The 25,110-nt window shown below is 32.1% G+C and overlaps 5 protein-coding genes and 1 long non-coding RNA gene across 9 annotated transcripts; 2 read left to right on the forward strand and 4 right to left on the reverse strand.

Moving 5' to 3' along the window:
• Positions 2,350–3,412, forward strand: LOC109327529 (pathogenesis-related protein 5-like). Its single transcript, XM_019560704.1, has 2 exons — positions 2,350–2,463; positions 2,687–3,412. Exons 1-2 carry the CDS (start codon positions 2,403–2,405, stop codon positions 3,376–3,378), a joined length of 753 nt encoding a protein of 250 aa, XP_019416249.1. The 5' UTR covers positions 2,350–2,402; the 3' UTR covers positions 3,379–3,412.
• Positions 4,210–7,544, reverse strand: LOC109327418. The gene is made up of 6 exons (XM_019560559.1): positions 7,160–7,544; positions 5,693–5,819; positions 5,332–5,465; positions 5,160–5,219; positions 5,004–5,072; positions 4,210–4,610 (listed from the first exon to the last, which is right to left on the reverse strand). The coding sequence occupies exons 1-6, from the start codon at positions 7,358–7,360 to the stop codon at positions 4,539–4,541; spliced, it is 663 nt and encodes a 220-aa protein (XP_019416104.1). The 5' UTR covers positions 7,361–7,544; the 3' UTR covers positions 4,210–4,538.
• LOC109327405 (probable GMP synthase [glutamine-hydrolyzing]) lies at positions 11,332–14,120 on the reverse strand. Of its 2 annotated transcripts, XM_019560540.1 has the most exons (5): positions 13,504–14,120; positions 12,554–12,698; positions 12,332–12,473; positions 11,412–11,657; positions 11,338–11,373 (listed from the first exon to the last, which is right to left on the reverse strand). In XM_019560540.1, exons 1-5 carry the CDS (start codon positions 13,868–13,870, stop codon positions 11,356–11,358), a joined length of 918 nt encoding a protein of 305 aa, XP_019416085.1. In that variant the 5' UTR covers positions 13,871–14,120; the 3' UTR covers positions 11,338–11,355. The 2 variants fall into 2 exon arrangements, with proteins under 2 accessions (XP_019416084.1, XP_019416085.1); XM_019560539.1 differs by having other exon boundaries at positions 11,332–11,657; positions 13,504–14,119.
• LOC109328324 (J domain-containing protein required for chloroplast accumulation response 1) lies at positions 14,760–21,688 on the reverse strand. Of its 2 annotated transcripts, none has more exons than XM_019561735.1 (11): positions 21,581–21,688; positions 19,014–19,308; positions 17,206–17,840; positions 17,104–17,118; positions 16,684–17,012; positions 16,428–16,524; positions 16,010–16,077; positions 15,859–15,921; positions 15,692–15,769; positions 15,346–15,522; positions 14,760–15,127 (listed from the first exon to the last, which is right to left on the reverse strand). In XM_019561735.1, the coding sequence occupies exons 1-11, from the start codon at positions 21,630–21,632 to the stop codon at positions 15,089–15,091; spliced, it is 1,848 nt and encodes a 615-aa protein (XP_019417280.1). In that variant the 5' UTR covers positions 21,633–21,688; the 3' UTR covers positions 14,760–15,088. The 2 variants fall into 2 exon arrangements, with proteins under 2 accessions (XP_019417280.1, XP_019417279.1); XM_019561734.1 differs by having other exon boundaries at positions 17,104–17,169.
• LOC109328326 lies at positions 15,516–15,922 on the forward strand. Its single transcript, XR_002105426.1, has 2 exons — positions 15,516–15,622; positions 15,658–15,922. It is a non-coding gene; the product is annotated as an uncharacterized LOC109328326 (long non-coding RNA).
• Positions 21,665–24,702, reverse strand: LOC109328325 (protein indeterminate-domain 2-like). Of its 2 annotated transcripts, XM_019561737.1 has the most exons (5): positions 24,553–24,702; positions 24,350–24,521; positions 23,829–24,225; positions 23,546–23,718; positions 21,665–22,496 (listed from the first exon to the last, which is right to left on the reverse strand). In XM_019561737.1, exons 2-5 carry the CDS (start codon positions 24,477–24,479, stop codon positions 21,838–21,840), a joined length of 1,359 nt encoding a protein of 452 aa, XP_019417282.1. In that variant the 5' UTR covers positions 24,480–24,521; positions 24,553–24,702; the 3' UTR covers positions 21,665–21,837. The 2 variants fall into 2 exon arrangements, with proteins under 2 accessions (XP_019417282.1, XP_019417281.1); XM_019561736.1 differs by having other exon boundaries at positions 24,350–24,702.

The raw sequence follows: 25,110 nt of genomic DNA on the forward strand, positions 1-25,110 counted from the left end.
ATACACTATCAGTATATAGATTTTTTACACTTTATATTTAAAATTCAAACATAGGTAGGAACATATTATTCCCACATTCATATTGTCAGAAATAAAAATAACTCAAGATTGCTACAAATAAACACCCCCATTATCCTAAACTTTAAACCTAGTGGAAATATAATAAATCATACATTTATAGTTTTATTAGATAATATAATACTTGTAGTATAAGAATTTTGTACACTTATATTACATTATCAATCCTTCATATCTACTCTTCGCTCACCATTTATATTCATTGATAAACTTGATAGTTAAATTATTCATTAGCAAAATTTCCAATAGATTGTACTCCAAATAATTTTAAGAATTATTAATTAATCAATTTAGTCATCACCTATATGTTAGATCTAGTCATAATAATTATAATCTATAAATAAATTAGGTGAATCAATTTTATATGTAAATTTATTTTAATATCTATATATATGTAACTTAATAATCCTTTATCATTGATTTGATATTATCATAAATTACTAATTTTATTATTTTTGTGTTAATAAAGGTGTCTCTTTATGGATAAAAACAAAAAAAAATCGGGTTTTGTTATTCAGCAATATAGTTATGATGGTCAGCATGGTGACACGCACTATCATGACAGTGGACCTGCACTTTTATTATTCGAGAATGGTGAAAGAAGATAATTGTGGTAAAATATTACATATTATTTGTAACAAATTCTATCTATTAAATTATGAAAAAAAGTGTAGAATTGAATAGTAGCGTTGAAATTATAACATTTTATATGCAATTTTAAAACCATCAATTAATGTGTATTTATATAGAACATAAAAAATATATTTATTCAATTACTTATTTTATTTAGTCATATTCTTCTTCATATATTAGCATAGAATTATGGATTGTAATATATAAAAACTAATTAATAGAAGAATCAACATCAACACTTAAAGTAGATAATAACAAACTAAAAAATATGAAGAAGGATAATCTCCCCTAGTTAAGAATGAAACTTTGTTGTTGTTTTTAGTTTTAGGCATAAAAATATCATTTCATTATAAATAAATATGATACAAATTTTACTCCATTTTGTTTTTTCACAACACTTCTATAGAAGATTCCCACTCAAAAAATATAATTACATAGTAAAACTAAAAGTTTAACAACATTTTGATTTCAAGAAATGTTGTATTTTCCATTTAAAAAAACAATTTTCATTTCCTCAAAATTCCCTCATTCTAAACTTCACGAGACAATTACTTTCGCAAAATAATTTAATTTTAAATTTTAGTCGTTAAAGTAACGAGATTAGTGATTTTATAAGATATATTAATACTTGATATTTGTATTTTTTTTTACAACGAATTTTATGTCAATAATACATTGAACATACAAAAATTATTGTTACTAGCTATCACAAAAACATATGAATGGTCATAAAAATTATTATGTAATTGTAGATATTCTCTAAAACAAGTTAATTTTAAAATAATTTAATAACATACAAGTGCTTTATTATTTAATTTAAATTGTAATAACTTTAAGAAACAATAATTTTCTTCTCAAAATCATAATTATCACACCCACCATCAAATTATTCGACAATACAATTAAGAGTGATAAATAAAAGTTGTTATGTTTCCAGAGAAAAAAAAAAGATTTCTATTATCAAGAGGTGTGATGGTTTGAAAAAAATGGACATTTATTTATTGATTTTAGTGTTTTGTTGATTATTGGAGAGTAATTGAAAAACATGTTTCATTCATTTTATATGTTTTAATGTTTAAAGTTATACATATAATTTAAGACAACATTAAATGATATAAAAATACTATATAATTATCTAAAATAATCACTTTTTTTTTGTATAAGCAATAATATCCCTCATGGAAAAAAAACTAAAACATAACAAATGTGCATTAAAGAGAAATGAAAAAATAACCAGTGAAAAATAAATTGTAAATATATACTGAGTTTGCAAAATATCAAATAATTTGGAATAATAAGGAAAAGTTAAAACATAAAAAAAATATGAAACAAATGAGTAACAAAAATGTTAAAATTAAAAAAAAAATGTAACTATTTCATTCTTAAATTTTTTGGAAATGATATTTCAAAACATTCTACCAGACAACAAATTTAGTTGCAGTGAATTTTTTTTATTGTTTGTTATCTTTTAATGGTAGGTTAAGAAAACCCTATAAAGAGTGGAGGGTGGGTATTGTGAGTGGTGTGACATGATGAACCCACAATCTTAAACTGCTCACGTAAAGATAGTTCCCATTTTCCCATTATTATAGATCAAGAGAATACTGTCACTATAAATTCAGATTCACTTCAATTTCTGAGACCACACAATTCTTCATTTCCCTCTCAATCAAATATACATCTATATAGTCATGATGACACTTACCACAATCTCAAAATTCCCTTCACTCATATTCCTTCTCTTCTTACTAGGTAATTATTACTAATCAGCATTCACCTCATTTAACATTCATCTCACTTTTTAAATTAAGATTTCCTCACATTTAATATTACATTATTATTATCACTATTTCGGATGGGATCACGTGTTTTCATTTATGTTCTATTTGGTGTCTCAATTTTAAACTTTGATGCATACCAAGCATTTTCTCCTATTTACTATTTTTTTTTTATAACGGTTATTATGGTTTTGCAGGTAATGTAGCGGAAGCAACCGTCTTTACCCTTAGAAACCGTTGTGACCAGACGGTCTGGCCTGGAACTCTTTCCGGCAACGGCGCTGCCCTTCTCGGCGACGGTGGATTTCCTCTACCGCCGGGATCATCAATTCAGCTAACCGCTCCGGCAGGCTGGTCAGGTCGCTTCTGGGCCAGAACTGGCTGCAACTTCGACAGTGACGGCAACGGAAAATGTGCAACCGGAGATTGTTCCGGCGGACTGAAGTGCACCGGTGGTGGTGTTCCGCCGGTGACACTGGTGGAGTTCACAATCGGAACCCCAAGCAACAACAAAGACTTCTACGATGTGAGCCTGGTGGACGGTTATAACGTTGGTATGGGAGTGAGGGCAACCGGTGGAACCGGTGACTGTCAGTACGCTGGGTGTGTTGCGGATTTAAATGGTAACTGCCCAAAGGAGTTACAGGTAACCGACGAGGGAGGTTCGGTTGTGGCGTGTAAGAGTGCGTGTGCGGCGTTTAACACGGCGGAGTTTTGTTGCACCGGTGATCACTCGACGCCGCAGAGTTGTAGTCCAACACAATATTCTGAATTGTTCAAGAGTGCGTGTCCCTCTGCTTATAGTTACGCTTATGATGATGCTTCAAGCACTTGCACTTGTTCTAATTCTGATTATCATATCACGTTTTGTCCAAACGCTACTTCATAGTTAATCACTTAACCATCATTTATCAGTATCATTTCTATGAATGTAATATTCACCTATTATCATAGTTGAAGTAACTTACCTATGATATACATAAAGAGTAATTGAGTATTATTATTATTGAGTAAGTTGAACTTTATTTGGAGTTTTTGGTTTTGCTTATTTTTGGGATATTTGTTGTTGGATGAGGAGTTAGTTGTTTGTTGATACTTGTAAAAGGAAGCATGCATGTTTGGTTTCTTATGCATAGTTTTTTTTAATGTTTGCGGTGTATGCAATATATAGGTGATATCGTTAGACCTTTGGTTTTAAATTACAATAGTCTTAGCATTTGATTTGCATTGACATCTAAAAAATAATTTCCAACTGCCCAAGGTGTAAGGATTTTGTCTCACACCCAAATGCCCATGTCCACTATAGTATACTTTATATTTCCTATTTTTATTTGAAACAAAGTATAAATATAATATAACGTCACCCGTCTAAATATATTGACAAATATTTTGATACTCATCCAATCATATCCAACAATTAATCTTATTTCATATATAATATTAACAAATATCTATATATAATCTTATACAATATCTAATGTCTAATACTGCCCAATATCCTATATCTAATATTCAATATTTAACATCTAATACATAATCTCATCTAATCCTCTCCAATCCCTAATCTTATATAATACTTAATATCTATTCCAATCTAAAATCTAATCTTTTATATCTCTTTTTCTCGCAGTTTTTAACATTTTCTTAATTCTGTCAGAAGAAACATTAAGGTGATAACAGACTGGTAGCAAAACACAACGATTTCATCTGAGAATAATAATAAAGTGAGGAGAACTAAATTATATACACATTAATTAAGGTCTCAGAAAAGCTACTTCCTGGGTCAGCAATACATTGAATCAGGTTTCGAAAAGAGCCTCTAAAAACTTCCTTGACGATTCAGTCAAAAGGGCACAATATTTATCTACCTATCTGGATGGCTAAAAAAGAGGTAGGGACTCTATAAATTCATATACTACTACTACCATAAAGATACAAATTAGTGATAAATATATTGCATAATACTAAGGGAAGTGGATAATAGATATATTATCTCTGTTAGCCTGAACAATATAACTTATAAAATATCATTTGTCGTTTCACTAAACCTCATTTGCACACAGTCTTAAGTCTTTTTGCAGCTTTCACAAATCCCACAATGACCTGCAACTCGTCCATTTGCTTCACAAGGGAAAAACACAATTTCAGACTGCAATATAAATGCCTTCACCTTTACATAGATTTTAGTGCATGTTTGCATCATAGTCACATCACATTGCAGGAACTAAAGCTTAATCTATTATTATAGGGTAGATTATCTGATAAAATAGTTTACTCTCTGGAATTGATTAAAGCTAGATGTTCTGTTCAATACAAATGTCTCATACAAGAATCAGGACAGCATCAAATTTCTATTAGGAATTCAAAATAAAAAGTTTGTATTGTAAATTTTATAAATATAAAAAATTTAGAGCTCCTTCTTATCTTTTAACACGACCCTTTCATTCTAGATAAGACATAATGCAATGATTACCAGTAAGAGAAACAAATATGCAATCACTAACTTTTCAGTACCTGTGACATGAAATGCCTCTGAACAACATCTACTAGCTGCTCTTTTGAAGGGTTAGGGACGGCATCAACCTACAAACCAATTTAGATGTCAGCACACACAGCAATAAGCATTTTTTCTGGGTGATTTTAAACAAAGTGATAGTTATAGGAATTTACTAGATTGAAATGTCGCCAATATCTCCACAAAGCAGCCATCTCCAGTTTTCCCAAGTCAACCTTGTAGAGAAAATATCTAAAATATTAATAATTGAAGTATGAAGGAATAAAATTTCTAGTGTTAGTGGGTAGGAAAAGAAATTATGAGGAAAAAATATCAAAGTTGATATACCGTGGACCCATTTGGCATAGAAACGGACCCTTTAGACTGTGAATCACCAGAGAAGGACCTACTTTTGGGAGATGATCCCAATGATCTATGCATTCTGTGCCTCGATTTATGTGACTTGTGTGTGTCGTCCGATGCTGGAAAATTAAATGATAGCACAAAATCAATCATAAATAGTGTGGGGTCAATAAAAATTAAAGAAGAAACTAGAGCTTTTGTGATAGCAAAAGCAAAAGGGGAAGGCACAATGGATCCAATGCCACCAACCTCTACCACTTTCCAAACTCACGGACATAGAAACCAAAACAATTAATGAACAAATATTATAGCCTACAAATGCAATAAATAGTGTTGGCTCACTCACCCATATCTGATCCATTCCAGTGTACATGTTCAAATTCAAGGTCATCTTCTTCCTCATTACCTGTTGGTGCTTCAATCACACTAAGAGCATTCCTCTGTAGCTTTACTTCAATACCATTTGTAAGAACCTGCATATTTTATACCAAGCCCAATGTAAAATAGTGGTCCAATCAACAAATGCTATACTAGGGTCAGAGAATATATAAAGTTCGGAATTCAACTTTGAAGATGAACTATCAATCAGTTTTACATACACTCTCAACTACACTGGCACAAATTAGGGAGAGGCAGAGAATTTGCAGAGAGAAAAAAAATAGGAAAAAATCATATATGAAACATAAGCCGTGGAAAAAATATTATATGTATATTATTGCAACAGAATCAGTGGTTACTGTTTCATTCGAATTGAGTAAAAAAATTGTATTAAATAAGTAAAAAGGATACAGAATGATTTAAAATATTATTTATTGGAGGGTTAAAGAGTATGTTTTGCTTGGGTGTAGTTTTTTATAGGCAATTTTTTTAATTTCTTTTTTAAGAGGAGGGAAGAGTAGAATGACTTATTTTGAGAAGCTCCGTAAGAACATGCACATAATCAAATTATGCTAAAAGTTCAGCTTATGTAAAAAAGTCGTTTTCTGCATAACAAAATCATGAACAGCTTTGAACACTTTAACCCAAACATATTTACCTGTCACTTGCTCCTTTCTCTCTCTATCTTACACAGAAAAAAGGGTGTTTTGTTTAAAAATCAGGCACTCCAAAACATGCTCTTAATCTATATTAATCAGGCGCAAGTTATTTTTTTAGAGGGGAAGCAGAAATAATCAGAAGCTAAGATAATTTGATTTTTTTTAGAGGGGAAGCAGAAATAACCAGAAGCGGAGATAATTTAAAAAGGAAATAATACCATATGGATGAAAATATCCACATTCTGAACTCAGACCTCAAATTAACAATACCAAAAGAAAAGCTAGGATAATTTGATTTATTTCCCTGGATGAATCAAATTAACCTAACAAATTACCGAATACTCAAATGATACTTATACAGCATCTCACAATACACCAGATCCAGCACAAGAGCAAGACATGCAATGGAACTCATAAGTATTGATTGATTTTTTTACTCAAAAGGCGATGCAGAGAAATAAATTCTATTGAAATTGCAATGCCAAGAACCAAAATAGTTGCAAAATTTTAAATTAAAAGATAAGGTGAGTGATCTAGGTAAGAATTCCATGCAGTATAATTTAGAACAAATTAAAATTACTTTGTATTTGTATCAGTTCAAAAACATCAATAGCAGCAAATTTAATTAGAAATTGGAATTATGAGAACATTGAAATATAAAATCAATAACAAATTTGAGCAACAAAAATACATTGGTAATTGATATGATAAATAAATTGTAATGAATGCAATGCAAATAACGCAAGTTAGTAACAAAAATTGGTAGAGAAATTTACCAGCCAATGCCATCCACCTAGTCCAACGGCCTTCTTAACCACCCCTTGGAGACCAACGAGCACCGATTTGGTACGGTTGTTTCCGGTCACCACCACTTTTGTGTGACGTGGCAGCACCGATAGTTCCTCTTCACTACTATCTCCACAGCTCTGAAAGTGTGAGAATCCACCATTCATAGAACCTTCCATTGCTTCCAACATTTCTAAACCGGTAAATGATAAAAACAGTGAAAAGAGTTCAGAATTCAAATATCAAAATGGCGTTCATAGAGAAGATCATGCATTGGTGGTTATGTTTATTTGGAATTTCAGCAATGGAGAGATAGGATAGAGGAGAAATTTGGGGAAATTCAGCAGACAGAAAAAACACAGATAGAGAGAGAAAGAAAAAAAGGTAATGAGTGGGGGTCACTCGTATTCGTATTGTTTATTATACACACCGAAAGCAATCCTGTCCGAACCAGATACGTGAGGCTTACTTTCCCAATAGGCATTTTTTCTATCCACCAGACTCGAACTCACATTGTTGCTTAAGGAAACTAAAAAATGTACCACTTGAACCAAAGTCCTTCCGTAACTCTTCATTGTTCTGTTCTCTTTATTGGTATGAATCCCTTCTAGAGGGAACCAACCAATGAAAGAGTGCCACGTCTGAGGGGAGGGTGAGCTCTTTATTCACTTGCTTTGGACATGCTATCTTTCTTATATCATAGAAGATTTTATAGATTGATTAGGTAAAAATGATATATTTCATAATTTATATGATTAAATTATGTGAGTTTAAATATTTAGCTGTCCATGCGATAAATTCAGTAATTAAAAAGTTAATAATACAAATAGGCTTACGTTTTATGTGAAGAAAAAACAAAAAATAAAATTATGAAGAGAAAGAGAATGGGGTAGTGGCAATTTTGGAAGTAAATACAAAATAAGAGAAGATGTGGGGAAAGAATTGAAGAAGCGAGGAAGAAAAGCATGATGCCGAAGGGAAACAGACACCCAAAATTCGAAGGAGGGCCCCACTTGCACATAAGGTTGTACCTACTGTTAGGGTTGTCTTATCCAAATTCAACTCACACTTTTGTCCAAAATATTATTTTATGATTCAGTATAAATCATGCTATCATTTTAATAATTTATTAATAGTTTAAAATTAAATTATTTCAAATCAACCAGGAATCGTTGATACATTTATTAATTTCTCCCATCCTCTCCCTCACTCTTGGTGCTCACACTGCTAAACAAATATAAAAACAAACAAATGATTCAATTGTAGCATAAATTATCCCTAAATTATATAAACACATTAGGTTTAGTATACTTGTATGAAAAATGGACTAATTGGAGTTAATATCTTAAACATTAGGTGACGAGAGATGGTGGATGTAATTATATATTTATATCATGAAATAATTTATTTATTTTTCAACCAATAAAGAGAGTAAAACTATGATATATGTATGTTTTGTTTTAAAAATATTTTGTAAAAAATAATTAAATATAATATGTCATGATTTTAGTCGCTAGAATATATACATAGAAACTATTATATAATTTATGATTTATAATGATGTGTCTTTTTACACTCCAGCGGCACTTATCAGCTGCGCCTTATTTTCCCGCCACTAGGGAACACGAGCGGTGGATCTAGGATCAACCATCTTGTGCCTAATCCAACCGTCAGATTTCATAAACGAAAAAATTTGGAATCTTGCAACAACAGAGTAGAAAGTTAGAAACTCACGAGAAAAATAGACATGTCTTCATAACATGAGTTTTGGTAAGTTTATATCATTTATTATTTATTTAAATTACTACATCTAATAAAGAGTTATAAAACTTTTATATATTATTGGTATATATTCTTTTTTCAATTCAAACCTTGTCTTCATCCTTCCCTCTTATCCACTGCCCTCATTTTCTGTGAATTAGCCCTTCATTTTTTTATACTTTCTAAGTATTACTTTAGATAATTGTACAATTGTACTTAGTTTAAATTATTTCATCTATTTAACTATCTCAAATTTAAATTTAACATTTATGGATAAAGTTTATTAAGCTAATAACAAATCGAATTTTAGACGGATGTTGAATTTATCAGTTCATTGTCGTCTTTTTATTTACCTCTTTCGTGGATGATAATAATGATATTTAAATATTATTTGGGAAAAAAGAATAATAATAAAACAAAATGATTAAATTGTACAAATTTAATATGAATGTATTCTTAATTCAAATCCCAAGTGTATCTAGCCTAAACTCCGAAACTAGTCTACCAAGGACTCTTTAAAACCATCAACATTTTTTATATAAAATAAAACTATCAACAAGATACTTGATAAACTGAACTATAATATTTAATTAGTACATGGGAATGGAGTATCTCCTTGTATAAGGAGATAAGTTACCTTCCCTGCCAGTGAAATTACGATATGTGTCATGTTTCATCATTTTTTATAAAAATATTTTTAAAAATAAATAAAATAGCACACATCACATTTTTATTGGATAGAGGAGATAAGTAATCTCCGTATATAAGGAGAGATATTATAAAAAGTTAAAAACACTTGTAAACATTCATATAATATTGTTTGGCTAGTTGCTTTTAAGAAACGTACAATTTGAGAACTTCAATAAGAAATTACTGATAATATTTCTTTTAAAATTTAATATTGTTTAGAAGTTTAACTTATGCGTTGTTGTTCGAAATAGAACGCGATAGCGGTATTGTGTATTCAATTTGTCATTAACGTAATAACTGAGATTTCAAGCCTGAAATGTTTGACCCACTATGAGAAGCTGCATAAAGAAAAAGTTTCAAACAAAAACATACAAAATGCAAAGGAAAAAACTTTTTGGTTTGGCATATTCCCATCGAAAATCGAAGCCACTCGTTTTTACAACTTCGAAATAGTATCGTTGAGGACATTGGATAATAAGTCAATAAATTGCTTTAATTTTAATATCTATCTATTATTGGTTTTATACGGGTTACCATCAATTATTAATAAGTAATATGTACTATTTACGATTAAGAGATTAAATGTAAATTATGGGGAAAATGTACATATTAATAAGTAATATGTACTATTTACAACTCTCTTTCCTCTTATATTTGAATTTTGGAAATGATCCTAACTGATTTTAATGGGTGCAGAGGAATGATAGTAGTAAGTAAGATCAGGGTTTTCTCAAAAAGTATAAAAAAATACATAGTCCTAGAATATTAAATGAATGTAATATATATTAACCATATTATTATAAAGGTTTATATTATCACTCATTTATATTATTTATATATGAGTCAAAAACTAAATAAGAAGGGTGAAATAAGTATTACTAATATAACAAACTCATGAAGTGTATACATTTTGTGAGGCTAAGAAACAATCAACTTAAAGTGTTTAGGAATCTTTCTTTTAGCAAAACTATGCAGTGAAATGGGATAAGGATGTCCCAAACTCTGTTACAAATCAATCATATTATGTCACACCACTTCAAGAAAAGAAAATTGCTTAATTAATGGTATGAAACTCCATTGTTCTAATTGATACTATCAACAACAACATATATTTTAGGACTATAGCTTTATTTACTTCATCACTTTGTTCGCCCACGTAGTCGTTGAATATTTTTTGAACTTAGCAGCACTTCATCGTTAAAAGATTGTGAACTAGCAATACTAATCATACGGAAAATTATTAAGCAGGAAATAAAAAAATGTTATGTGACCAATTTTTAGTTATTATTTGATTTTTAGATAAGTTTTTTGGAGATTCAAGATAAAAAACAAGTAAGCGATGAATTACAGAATTCTAATGATATATATAACACAACTCGGAAATCAATTACAAAACAGAGAGATAGACTAGAACAGAAGTTAGGATCACTTATCCTAAAAGAAATGCTTACACCTAGACGAAGAAACGAACACACCTTCACCTCCACACGAGTACATCGAAGGTTTATTTGTGAATTGTATTTTAAGAATCATCTCACAAGTGTATTTTATAGTTCTTAAGCCTTTCATTTATTTTATTTCACATTTAAAATCCATCCAACTCTCAAGCTAACCCTAAACAATAAGATGATACCAAATAATTTTCTAGTTAGGTTAGATAACAAATAAACAGATTAAGAAGCAATAAAATCATTCTGCATCATTTTCTCCTTAAATCTGTGCCTACTCCAGAATTTCATTCTGCATCATTTTGTCCTTAAACTCAGTTTTAAATTCGTTTTTTGTGGTGACATTGCATTCTCTGTACCTGAAGCATGGTAATAAGTGATCATTAACGAGTCCTGCTACTTGCATGAAGGAATAAACAACAGTGGGTCCAACACATTGGAAGCCTCTACGCATCATATCCTTGCTAATGAGTTCTGCTTTTGGAGTTTTTGAAGGTACTTGACGTCCATATCGAAATTCATTTCTTATTGGCTTGTTATTAATAAATCTCCAACAATACTTGCTGAATGAACCAAACTCCTGCTGAACCTGTACATGTAAATTATTGAACTTTGAATTTGAGATAAAGACAAATCTCCACAAATACGAATTCGTCAAACACCCTCACGTGTCGGTGCTGAGATACACTCAAATTCGCAAAGGATAATAAAATATAGTATCCAAAAATTAATAAAATGAAATAAAATAAATAAATATCAAAACACATATCAGATTGGTTTTCAATAAAATACAGGATATATCAATTCGTTTTCAATAAAATATAGGATATATAGATCTGTTTTCAATAAAACAGTATAAGATAGATTCATTTTCAACAAAATAGGATAAGATAAATTCGTTTTCATTATATTTTTTACTTTGATATTTTGATTTACACTTGTAATTTTATCATATTTTATGTATTTTCTATTATTTTATACGTATATCTTTGAGGGTATCGTATTCTATATTTTAGAAAAAATGTGTATCGAAGTATGGGATACATATCGTATCCGACATATATATCCGTATTTGTGCTTCATAGAGAGAATTTATTGTATGGTCTATATCAGTTTTTATTCAAAATCAACCAATTGGATGAGTTTAGGACTGTGCAATAATTTATCCAAGGTTTTTTTACGGGACTTAATTATTTTCAAATTTCAACCCATATAAATTTTTTATTATATTTGCTTAAAACAAAGCAATAGTTTTGGAGTTACCTTAAGTAATTGTTTAGCATTTTGCACAATCGCACGGAGCTTTGGTTCTGATAATAATGAGTTGCCATTTATTTTCAATGTTTGCAATTTCTTCTCACTAAACTGTGCAATTGATGATGGGTCAAAATTTTCAAATAGCTTCCTGTTATAGTTAACAAATAATAAGCTTAGGTAATGTGGTAAATATCTTCAAACAATAAGTAAATATAGAGATAGACATGCCTGAAAATGTCTCTGTGGTTAAGAATTGCTGGCCAAGTGTGTTCTGCTAATGCTTGTGAAAATACTAAAAGCTCAAATAGCTTTCTGTCATCATCATAAACTGGAACACCCCATTCTTCATCATGGAAAGCAGCATAAAGAGGGTCTGTTAAGAAGAAAGAAAACAATGCATTTATTGATAAGGCATTGGGGGAAATATATGTATTGTGGTTAAATCTACTAGCAGCATCCTTTGCCCAAAAGTGAAATTCAAATTTCCATAAAGAAAGATAGAATATAGCAAATTGGAAACTGTGAATTATTATAGAATCACAGAATAGATACAAACATAAAAGCCAAAAAGACCAAACTTGTTCTAAGTGTTTTATGCAGAAATGAAACTCAACTGGGTCACAATCTGCTTCAGATTTTTGTAATGCAGAAATCAGATGGATGGGAAGTCACCCACAGACCAAAAGAATGCAAGCTAAACCCTTTACAGAAAGTGAGAAACAACACCATAATGTGTCTTAGTGTCAAATTTATAATGATGCTACCCACAGATACAGAACCATAATATTACCACTCAATTTTTTTGCATTATTTTGGTACAGAGGTGTAAGATTGTGTTAAATTCGTGGGAACGATATTTGTTAGGAAAAACAACCACCCATTACATATTAGCTCCTTATCTATGGGAGCACATCTGCTGTCCTACACGATTTGTGTCACTCTATGTGAAGTAAGATTGTGATTGGTTAGAAAAATACTTGATAATTAAATTTTAACTCAATGCTATATAAATTTTTTTGTATTATTGTCAATCTTAGTAGTTAAACATTTACCAAACCCAATAAAAGTTAGAATATGTATTGAATACATACACAGTTCTTTTTTTGTGTAACAAATATATACATAGGTCACATTTAGTATCATATATATAAATTTCAATAATGTGTAAGTAGACTAACCAGAATGTGGAGTTATCCAGTCACACCTCTTAGGAGAGAGAGACAAGGTAGCTACATCAACGGCATCAGGCACAACCCTTACCGGGTTAAACCCATTACGCTTCACGCTTCTTCTACTTTCAGACATTACCTTTTTATTTGTTTCATTGCTCGATGCAGAGGAATACGAGGAACATGTGCTGTCCAATGACACATTACTTCGTACAACTGATTCATGAATTTGTGCTACCTCCTTCTTTATGATTGGTCGTTGTGGCTTCTTCAACTTCTTCCATTTTGGGTCTTCAGAAATGGTAACTCTTTTTCCACCAGGTTCAGTAGCTGGTTTGGGTTTAACACAAGGTTGAACCTTGGTGACAACAGGCATTGAAACTTGCGTTGGAAAATGTGTAACTGTTTATATGATTATTACAATGTCGGAATTCGGAAATATTATGGTTTTGGAGAGGGAAGAGGTGAATTGATAGTTAGTTATAAAAGGGAAAAGGAGCAATGTTAGGTTAGGCAAAGGGTCACACTCGTTGGGTAATGTTAAGAGTTGGTGTTATGGGGTGGGGGTTTTGTTTGTTGTTTGGTTACCGTTAAGTAAAAGAAAGAGAATCCAAAGCTTCACTCTCTCTACCAAAAGGGCACCTAATACCAATCGGTATTAGTTCAAGTACATGTTTGATTCTTCTTAAGCAAAGTCTTGTATTCGAGTCTTGTAGATGGAAAAAATATATGTTCGGAGAGTTAGCCCCACAAATATATAAACATTCCCAATTCGAATGAAATAATCCAGTGCAAGGATTCATGTGAGAAACAACAAAAAGTCATCTAATAGTGTTAGGTAGCCTTTAACCCAACGGCTAGGTGACAACCCATTATTCAAAACTGACCAGGTCTATATTCTCTAGAATGTTGCTAAACATGGGTTGGTGCATAGGATGTTCCAAAAATGTGTCACCCAATTTGTTATTTCTTCTTATTGTTCAGAAAAATAATTTATTATTAAATTTTTAATTTAAATATATTTTCTCCAACCAATCAGAAGATGTGACACATAGAGTGACACACTTTCGTAGACAACAGATGTGGCCCCGAGTCTATATTCAACCACTCCACCATCCAAATTTCAAGCTTTTCCATTATTTTGGTTACAAAAAAGGGCCTATTTCCAACCTTGGGCCTTACCTGTCTCATCAGGGTTATTTTGTGATTTGTGGATCATAACAAATTTAAATCCGAATGCTTCATTTTTGTTCTGCTCTTCATTATTGCCTGGTCCCAAATGTTAGTATGTTACCATTTATAAGGCTATTGCCAAGTCTGAACCATAACAAGGTAATTTACACGGTATGTATATTATGTGGTAGATGTACATCTACAAGTAAAAGTTGACAAATGTGCAGTGGGAAAAAACAACTTCAGGAAAAGGAAATTATACATGTATACTCTATTACAACAAAAACAGCTACAGCACTTGAAGTAATCACTTGCATTTCCAATAATAACAAGATCAATCTCCTTATGTGAAAGACTTGCAGAGGGAAGTTTCTCTTGAGGTATAAACAAGAGATTTTCCTCTATCAGTTGTTGATTGATATTATAGTGCACCCAATACATTGAATTGATTCCATGCTTCCTGTATTGTAAAATATAGTAACTCAAATCTTGTAATCGACTTCCGAGGTTTGATGGCATCACTAAGTTGTTAAGGTATATCTATATATCATATGTGCAAACTCTTAAGCTCTCTAACTTATGTATCAAATGAAGAAGAATGTGTAGAACATAAATCTAGATTGTCAACTGTCAACAGAATGATTGTACTGCAAATAAGTAGCCACTGAACTATTTTACCTGTAAAATATCGAAAACTTTTTCGGCAGTGTATTTCTGATGTGAAGCAGCACCCTTCTGCTGCAATTTATCTGGATGCAAACAGAGTAAAGCTCTTTGATAAGATCTTTTCACTGCATTCCCTTCAATTATATCAACAAGAGGCACGGGCTTCCAACCGCTCTCTGGCCAAAGTACCTTAATAAGAGTAAGTACTTAGCATGAACCTCAAAAACAGCCTCTGAATTTGAATATGCAACATATTGAAATGCCTTATATTGGTTGACATGCAAGAAGAGTAAATAAAATTTTCATTGAAGTGAGTTATAATAGCAAGGAGTGAAGTAACATTTCCATTTATTCTTACATATTGTAGTGTTGATAGTAGCGAGCGTATGTTTCCTTCCTTCCCCTTCGACCACTGTTGTATCTTTTTGTCAATGACCTACATTAGATACAGAAATATAATCACATAATATTGTTGTTCTTGAACAACCTTGAGACAGACAAAGCATGTGTGTAGTTACAAATTACTTGGTTTTCTTCATTTTCTTGGTTTTGAAGGGCCTCATTCTCATCTTGGGATAGTACTTGTATCTGCGAAATGCAATTGAAGCACATAAAAGGTAGGAACAGAATACAGATTGGAATTTAAATTATCTTAGTTAACTTGATAATGGAATACCATGAAATTCTCGTCGAATGACCCATCTTTATCTCCAATCGCGGTGAATGAAATATCAGGAGTTGCTGCTAACAAAGTAAAGTTGTTCCATCACATAAGTTAATCATCAAGTATTCAGTCCAAATCATATCTACATAAAATGAATGTTGATCAACAATCAGTATGCTGAACTCTTTATAGTATTATTCATTGATTGTGTAGACTGTTTATTATACATATTAGATCTGGACTATTTGGTGAAGTGCATTTTTTTGGATGGAGTTAACAGATAATTAAGAAAAAGGAAAAGCATGCACACACAAAAAACTGACCAAATAAGCATTTTAACTAAAGTCTGCTGCGTAAAGCTTGCCCTGCGATACTTTCTTATTGCCTTGCATAGAGAACATATATTTGGTTTTGAAGAATTAAGCAGTACCTGCTTCTGATATATCATCTTGCTGTGACAAGTTATTTGCAGAGACATTAGTGAGCTCTGAGGTGGAGTTCTCCTTCTTGTAGTGTTCAGCTTCCTCCTAGGGGATTTGGAAAGAATCTTAGAAGCCTTTATTAACTAAACTGTCTTCAAACTAGAATAACATGAGGTTTGTGACTAAAGAATACTCAAACTAAGGACATCTTTTATAGCGTAAAAAATTGATTTTCTAGTCTTCTTCTGCTGTTCCAATACTTACTTTGCTCGTTGTCTTCGAAGCACTTTGCTCCTTGTAAGTTGGATCCGGAAGTTGGGATTTGGAGTCAACTCTGGGTTTTGTTACAGATTCTTGGTTGAAAATTCGAACGAATTCTTTGACCTTACCTTTTACTCGGGCTTTTCCCATATTCTCACCTAAGCTTAATGAACTTTGGGAAGTAGCTGTGCTATGTTCTACACTTTTCAAGGAAGTTGTCTGTTCTTTTTTATTCTTTGGGTTCACTGTAACATCTAAAATTGCAGATAATTTTTTTTTGCTTTTCATCTTGCTTTCTTCTCCTCTCTCCCTTCTTGTCATCTCATTACTATCTGATACATATAATATGATAAGTGAAGACAATATCACAAGGTGGCAAAGTAGTAATATATATATTCAACTGCATGCACTAGATGACTTTACCTTGTTGCTGATCACTTCCACTGAAATGAGAATGTAATGGTTTGGATTCAATCTTCCGAGTTTCACTTTCTGGGTCAGTTTTACTTGAGAAGCCAGTCTCACTTATAGAACGAGTACTTGATTCTGCTGTAGCATCACCTGAGATAGGACTATCAGGAAGAGCATTATTAACAGTTTGAAGGCTACTCAAGGTATTTGATTTAGCTTTATCAGAAGCTATTTGTTCAACAATTTGGTGAGAATCTACCCCATTTGAACAATCTTGTTTTCTGTTTATTGTTAAGGAGGAACCATTGTATGCTATAGGACTATCAATTTCTGTGGTAATCTCAGTGACAATCCATTCCTTAGCGCTTGAGCATCTCCCAAATTTCAGCTTATCTTTTGTCCTTGAATTTCTGTCAGCCCTAAGCGGCATCACCAATGGCACCCCTTTACTAGCCCATTTGTATATTGAGAAATGAAACTGGCCATTGCCGGCATTAGCCAAAAGTTGAGGAGTTGATGGATCTTGTTTCATATTGCTGCTTCCTTTGTCTGATATATCAGATATGCTCATGTCTGAAAACTCTTGTGATAGAAGACTTTTCCGGTAAGGTTGTTTTGAATCATTCCTAGATAGGTGAGAATCCGATGCACCAAAGGCTTCATTGATGTTGTTATTGAGAGGACTCCTAGTCCTAGTCGGGGAACCAAATGTTGGAAGGTCAGACCCTTTTGTCAATTTGGTAGGAAGGCTGGTAAGTTCAAAGTGGTAGCATCAGTTGCAATTAAAGATAGACAATCAGTCACAAATGTACTGCTTTGAATATGAGCCAGCTAAATTAAGATAAAAGGTAGTAGCAATTTAAACTAAAAAGCCAAGTATGGAGTAGTAAATAACTATATATTACATAGGTGTTATATTCTACCCCTTCTTCCTACACACTAAACAAAGAAATTATTGAACGTTCTGCATATTTTGGATGCATTTACATCTCTTTTGTGAACAGAATGTATTTGTTTTTCATTTAATATTTTGTGTTTAGCAATAATTTTAATTATAGGATGATTTGTATGAAGTTATAGCAAACCTCTCTAAATATGATATTTTGAGAAATAGGGGGGGTAAATTTAGCTGAATCGACAACAAACTTTTCTGGTATCTTAGAAACTAAAATGATAAAATCATTATTAACATATATACCTACACATGCTTCATAAATATTTCATCAAAGTAAAGAAGTTATGCTTTGGCTTAATGAATATACTTCATTGACATCTCATCAGAGTAAAAAATAATAACTACTTTAGCATCAATTTTATTTTTGTTAGCACGCACTTCTTAAATAAGTTTATAAACATGCCTCAGTCTTGAAGAAGGACAATGAAAAAATAATTTCACTGTTAAAAAGGATATATCAGCTTAAATTTCTAAAACTTATCTGCTAATTTAAGATTAGAACTAAAGGTGATTTATGGCATAATACTAAGGTGGTTGCTTATCATTTCAACTCAGAGAAGTTCAAATCCTAGAAACTAACATAACAAGATTTTATCATTATGTCAATATTAGAGAAACATGAAAGCAAAGAGTATATGTGTTAGCTTCCCAAAGTGGTTAAGAGCAACCACATTAGTTCTTTTTAAGGTTGTTCTCAACCGGAATAAGAACATATTTTCACATTGTTCTCCATCGTGTAATTCTTATTTTCTGACTTTTATTTTTAAATAAAAACAATTTTTGTTTGTTATTAAACAAAGGAAAGTGAAGAGAGATAGATGTTCTAGAAAACAAATAAAAGACGTTGTTCTTATTTCATAGAGAGTTATAATAAATTATAAAATAATGTGTGATAATAAAATTTTTTTTAATAGTATTGTGATGATTGAATATTATTAAGCTAAGTTGAGATAATGTGATAAAGAACCTGAACATAGCTGGGAGAGAAGAAGAAGAACTATGCTTTCTCGGAGACTCATCTCCTCCAAATATGTCATCATAGAAATAATCCCCAACCACCGTAGATGATGGACCTTCCTCGCCGCTGTTTGAGTTCACCGACGACCGTCTCGGTGGCCCACCGAACACATCGCTGAAATCTAAATCCCATTTTTCCGTTGGACTCTGCATCTCAATCACAAGAGCATGGAGAATGAGGGAAGCCACAAATATGAGTGAACGTGAATAATAGTAGTAGTGATGATGCTGATAAATTGTGCTTTCTATGACAATAGCCACAAATTAAATCACAAACAGACAAAATATAATCTCAAAACTTTTAATTTTATTTTATTTCTCTAGAATTTATAGAGAAGTAACCCAAAAATCACAACTTTTTCAGCTTCACATTATATGCTTAGTATACCAACGATGTAGGTTCAAGAAGTACATGTTTAATTCTCCTTTCGGATTCGAGTTTTATGGTTGGGAAAATACTCACCAGTCAAGATAACCCTACATATATGTGGATATTCCAGCTCAGACAGGATTTACTCAAAATGCGAGAATTGGAAACCAAAAAAGGATTATATGCCTTATCACCACCAATACGCACTTCTTCTATGTAGCTATCATGTGATTCCTGAAAATAAAGACCAAAACATGTTAAGTCCATAACTAGGTGCAGGTAATGAACTTCCACCCTTCATGGCCAAAGCAATACAATAAATGTGATTTTCTAGAGAACGTAGTGGTACATGAAAATTGGGTCGAAATCAAGGCACCAAACCTATCATATAATATATTTATACTATTCAGTTTATGAACAAGCTCGTGCTGAATTTTTAGCGAAACTCTTATATGTCTCGTTTCAAAAGATGGTGTCAAATTAACCATGATGATTGAGTGAGTTGTTAGTCTTGCACTATGTCAGAAAATTGAAGATAAGGGAATATAAGCTGATGCAGATTTAGCTTTAGTCATATGTTTTAGTTAATGTGCTATAATCATAAAGATGCAGGTTTTGACTTTTTTTATTTTCTAAATGTATTTTTGTACCGGAGAGTATTAATGTTCGAGCTGATAACATTCACTGATATCCTTGCCATGGAATAATTTTGTTAATAAAATTTCTGTTTTTTCTGAAGAAGAAAAAAAGAATATAAGATGATGTATCATTAATGACTGAAGCAATTAAAACTCTAACTATGTAAAGGAAACAAATAACACTACACATTATGACACATGCTTAGGAACAGCAACTATAAATTAAAAACACAGTAGTTTGGTTTCTCTTCTCAGTCTCATGGATCGCCATCCAACACAATACAAAAGAGTATGCCAGCTCGCTTCATTAAATATTAATGATAAAACGATGTATGTACTGACAGTGTAAAAGATTTATACACTATCATTGTATCATCCATAATTGATATTTAATTATTGTTGACTTTTTAAAATAAGTAATCCAAACGAATGATGGATAATAGTGTTACACTATCTATATATAGATTTTACACTCAATATTAATTATATGCCAGACTGGTTGCATATTTGACTACTGCCACCGTTTTCCACACTTTCCCATAGCATTAATAATACCAACATTTCATGTTTCAACTTCACACCTTTTTTAGGGTTTAGGGTTATTTCTTAATAAAGTTTATCTTTCAGCACATTTTAGGGGGATAGATCAATAATGTGCTTAATGATGTAATATGAAAGTAAAAAGGTATGGATAAAAAGTCAGATAGAAGTGATATATTTATATCTACCAATAGTTCTAACATGAAAAATTCATAAGCTTAGATGGTTTAAAGATTAAAGTGAATGAGGTTATGTATTCGAGTGTGACTCATAATAAATTTAAAAAAAATAAAAGAAGAGTTATAATGTAATTTAACGGTTAAGGGTAAAGTAAATAGGATTAAAATATTGTATACTAAAAAAACATGTTCTGCTTAAATGATTAAGTTAATGTAGGAGGTCAAAGTTTGTTGGGGGTATATGAAAAACTTAATAGATACAAAGTTTCATTTAATAATTTTCATGTCTCAAAAAAAATGTTAAACAATTTAAAGAAGGAAGATAAAATAAATTATATTTCCAATCTGTCTTTTCATTATTAGGTTGCTTAAATATTTGCTTAACCAAACATGTTTTCTAAATTATTTTGAAAATTAAAGAGATAGTTTTTCTTTTGTTTACTTATTCACATGAGAGGCAGAAATGCTTTTATTTCCTTACTAATGATATTGGTGCAATTTTACAAACAAATTATCAAACTTGAATTTTTTTAAATGCTTTTTTTCAATTCGGGATAGTTGCATTGTGATAGAAACTATTTCAGAAATTTTTTTTATTAAAAATGTCGATCTTATAATACATTATCTCTTTCTAACATTCGAATGACAAGGTTAAAATAAAAAGCCCATTAAAATTATAAATAAAAAAACCATAGAACACTGGAGTATTATAGTCTAGATCTCACTTCTATCATGTTACCAGCAATCTAAATTTGCTTTATAAATAATAAATAACAATGTTATTGCATACCTTTGGTCACATTCTCACTTTTCTGCCATTTAACTGTTCTTTGATCTTTCATGCAACAATAGGCTTATTACAGAAAAGAAAAAGTGAAGTAAATTATTCAGAAAGTAATTAATATACTAGCTGTGACTTTATCCTATTCATTCATTTTCTGACTAGTAAACAACTCAAGTGATGCCAAGAACATAGATACATGACAAGAGAGTTAACTCCATTACTGAACCACACTAAATATATGATATAACTTCATTGGAATTTATCTACTGGCCAGGTCCTCCTCCTCCTCTATCCCCTGATGCTTGGAAGTTCCCTCCAAAAGAGGTGAAGAAAGAAGGAATACTAGTCCCATTACCAATGCTTAGACCAAGAAGATCACGGGTCATGGTGGGTTGACCGGGACCACCAAATGGGTCAGATGAAGACCGCATCATTGCATCTGCAAAACCTGCATTACTATTCCCAGAGGTTAGTCCGAGACCCAAGTTATGTGGCAGAGTGTGATTTATCTCCTCTTGCTTTATATGGATTAGGGTATTCCATGGCAGTGTTGTGATGTGATCTTGGCCAGAGTTAGATGATGATGTTGATAGGCCTAAAGCATGAAAGAGTGATGCATTGGATGAAGCTGCACCCATTTGTGCTGCCTTTTGGAGTAATGCAGTTGCAGACAATGCAGGTTGTGGAGACGCAACTGTTGCAGTAGTAGTGTGGTGTGGATCATGGAATAGGGATGTTGAGTCAAAGATTGATGATGTTGAGAGGGAGAGGGATGTGCGTTCTTGAGCTGAAATGCTTGAGAAGAGATTGGAAAATGATGATGGAACTGGTGTGGTTGAGGATGCCATAACAATGGAAATGTTGCCGGTGTCCACGGCGTTTGACGGCGGCGGTGACATCCTTTTTGGGTTTTCTGGAATTTCTGATAGCAATCAACAAAAAAGGTTAAGAAAAGGCATAAAGACCGCAGCATAAAAGCAGAAATAAGTATTAAGAGCAGTTGCGATAAATAGACAAATCAACATGAAAGGAGTGTGAAAAAACAAATAAAGACAAAAAACTTTTCATAAATTATATGTATTATTGTTAGTCTTGACAAAGATTGAAATTTCAATTCACAGAGAAAGGGGGAACAATTTAATGTGCCTTTCATGTTATTCTCTTCTTTTCTTCTCTTTCATCTCTCCATTTTTCTGAATAATACCAAACTACTGTAATTTTAAAAATAATGTTGCCCACAGTTACGAGTTTGCTTTAGGTTTTTAGAAAACTCTTGCCATACACGATTTAAGTTTAATAAGTAATATGTATAATTAACAAACACTATTTTTTTCCTGTTTTAAAGAAATCGTGGTTGAGTGCACGATTTTAACATAACCAGTTATGTTTAAGTTGAAAAATATATAAAGTTACTTATTCTTCAAAACTTGGTAGATTAATATTATATTAGTAAACACCAATTTAGTCTCTAATTTTTCCATCAATCCAATTTAATCCCTAGCTATTATTGGTTTATTAATACTCACCACTACTGCTAAACTTGTCCATTTCTAAACTGACAGAGTAGAACAAGAACTATATAACATACGGGGTAATATATAAAAAGGAAAAAAAACAAATAAAAAATAATCCTTATATGGACAGGATACGAGACAAAAAAACGCAGCCTTAGATTTCAAATGGATTATGTCATGTCGATTAAATATATTACCATTACCGCAAATTTCTTTACAAATTACAAATCAAAAGTTTAATTAACATGTGTGCTATATAAATTGCTTTTTTTAAATTATGAATATAAGGTGTGAGCTTATAAAATAAGAAAAGAAGTTAACCTGTAATTTATAAAAAAAAATATGCACAAAGTATGAAAACATTTTAGACACCTTTAACAATGCACCCAAAAAATACACTCTTAACAAACGAAACCAGAAGTGGAAAAAAAAATAACAAATGCAGTGAGTTAAGTACCTGAGCTTTGAATCGACAAAGTTGGAGAGAGCACAGAGGTGGACGGTGTAAGCGGCGGCGGCGGCGGCGAAGAAGCCACAACACCATCCTTGCTAACGGCGGTTAGGGTTTGTGCTCTAGCCTCTTCCGCTAATGCATCACAAAAAGCTCTGTGCGTTACGAAGCTATCCCTCCTATTTATAATGAATATTAATGCATCAACCAACAATAATTAATAAATACGATCTCAAAACGATGATTAGAAAAAAAATTGAATAAAATTTTGATAGGAAATTATTGAAACCTAGAGAAGAAGGTTCCACAGTCACATTTATACTCTTTAGTTCCACAAGTTTTGATATGAGCTTTCCAATCAGATTGTACGGCATATTTCTTAGAGCAACGTTCGCATTTCCACTTCTTCTCTCCGTGTTTTCTGCTAAAGTGCTTCTTTATTCCGGTGAGATCACCAAGCGCTCTAGACGCGTGGTGGTGCACGCACGACGGTTCTGGACACACGTATACTTTCTTCCGAACTTCATTTCCTGATCGCTGCCGCAGCTTCCACGGTAAGTTATGTCCTCTCCGATGAAGCTGCAAGTTCTGTTCTCGTTGGAATCCTTTGTTGCAGATCTCACACACAAAACGGTTCGTCGCCATTAGTGTTGTCGGCGACAAAGCAATTACCTCAGCATCTGGATCTGAACAATGGATTATAAAAAATAAAATTAATATTTATTCCATCAGTGACAAATTTCTAATTCAAAAGATGAATTGAATTTGAACTTGGAAGAAGAAGTAGTAGTAGTAGTAACTAGTAAATACCAGGCATTCCGGGAAGGTTACGCTTCTTTTTAGGCGGTGGTTGGGACGCGCTGTTTAATGGAGAAGATGAGAAGCTAGCTTCTGCTGAAGCTGCCATTGATGAAGGTAAAGGATTATCTGTTTCTGTCATATAGTTCCTCTCTTCTTCAATTTATTCAATGACGATCATATACTATATTTGAAAACAACTACGTTAAAGTCACCGGTCAACGGCGTGGCCGGTGAAAGTGTACGACGGTCGTATAAGGCGGCGGTGGGAAAGAGAAGAATTGAAGAGAAGAGAAACAAAAAGAGTAAGTAATAAAAAAGAGTGAGATATTTATGGATTATTAGAAAAATGAGTTAAAGCGGCGGAATGGAATGGAACCATGGTTAAGTTATGAAGGTGGTGTAGTTTGTATTTCTTTCGTATGGCTTAATTTGGATAAACCAAATTCATGTCTTATTTTATATATCAAGTCAATGAAAAAAATTTATTCATTTAAAAAAAATGTGTAAAAATACAAATTTATATTTTAATATTATTTCATGAAATTTGATTAATTGTGGGATAAAAATAATAAAAAACATGATATCATTTTCCCCTTAATTTGAGTAAGGTGATGTGCCAAGTTTCTCGTGAAAATCTTACCGTACACGTGTTACAAGTACCGGGTTCATGACCTTTGTCAAGAACAACCAGTCCATCCAGCGGTGCTTGTCGTCTAGTGAATCACATTGATCTTTTCTTATTTCCTTTCCTATACTAACTATTTTTGGTA

This window comes from Lupinus angustifolius, chromosome LG15 (assembly GCF_001865875.1).
Source record: "Lupinus angustifolius cultivar Tanjil chromosome LG15, LupAngTanjil_v1.0, whole genome shotgun sequence".
In the NCBI taxonomy this organism is placed as follows: Eukaryota; Viridiplantae; Streptophyta; class Magnoliopsida; order Fabales; family Fabaceae; genus Lupinus; species Lupinus angustifolius.

Coding starts and splice junctions, on each gene's coding strand:
- LOC109328325 (XM_019561737.1), bottom strand. CDS start 24,479: ATGACAGAAACAGATAATCCTTTACCTTCATCAATGGCAGCTTCAGCA. Junction 24,226..24,349: donor TAACCTTCCCGGAATGCCTG/GTATTTACTAGT, acceptor TCCATTGTTCAG/ATCCAGATGCTGAGGTAATT. Junction 23,719..23,828: donor TGTGGAACCTTCTTCTCTAG/GTTTCAATAATT, acceptor CATTATAAATAG/GAGGGATAGCTTCGTAACGC.
- LOC109328324 (XM_019561734.1), bottom strand. CDS start 21,632: ATGAAAGATCAAAGAACAGTTAAATGGCAGAAAAGTGAGAATGTGACC. Junction 17,170..17,205: donor ATCAAGTACTCGTTCTATAA/GTGAGACTGGCT, acceptor CTGACCCAGAAA/GTGAAACTCGGAAGATTGAA. Junction 15,523..15,691: donor TACTATCAACACTACAATAT/GTAAGAATAAAT, acceptor ACTCTTATTAAG/GTACTTTGGCCAGAGAGCGG.
- LOC109327418 (XM_019560559.1), bottom strand. CDS start 7,360: ATGTTGGAAGCAATGGAAGGTTCTATGAATGGTGGATTCTCACACTTT. Junction 5,073..5,159: donor ATTGGCGACATTTCAATCTA/GTAAATTCCTAT, acceptor ATTGGTTTGTAG/GTTGATGCCGTCCCTAACCC. Junction 4,611..5,003: donor AGAGGCATTTCATGTCACAG/GTACTGAAAAGT, acceptor TCCCTTGTGAAG/CAAATGGACGAGTTGCAGGT.
- LOC109327405 (XM_019560539.1), bottom strand. CDS start 13,870: ATGCCTGTTGTCACCAAGGTTCAACCTTGTGTTAAACCCAAACCAGCT. Junction 12,699..13,503: donor CTGGATAACTCCACATTCTG/GTTAGTCTACTT, acceptor TCTTCTTAACAG/ACCCTCTTTATGCTGCTTTC. Junction 11,658..12,331: donor ATGCTAAACAATTACTTAAG/GTAACTCCAAAA, acceptor TTACATGTACAG/GTTCAGCAGGAGTTTGGTTC.
- LOC109327529 (XM_019560704.1), top strand. CDS start 2,403: ATGATGACACTTACCACAATCTCAAAATTCCCTTCACTCATATTCCTT. Junction 2,464..2,686: donor ATTCCTTCTCTTCTTACTAG/GTAATTATTACT, acceptor ATGGTTTTGCAG/GTAATGTAGCGGAAGCAACC.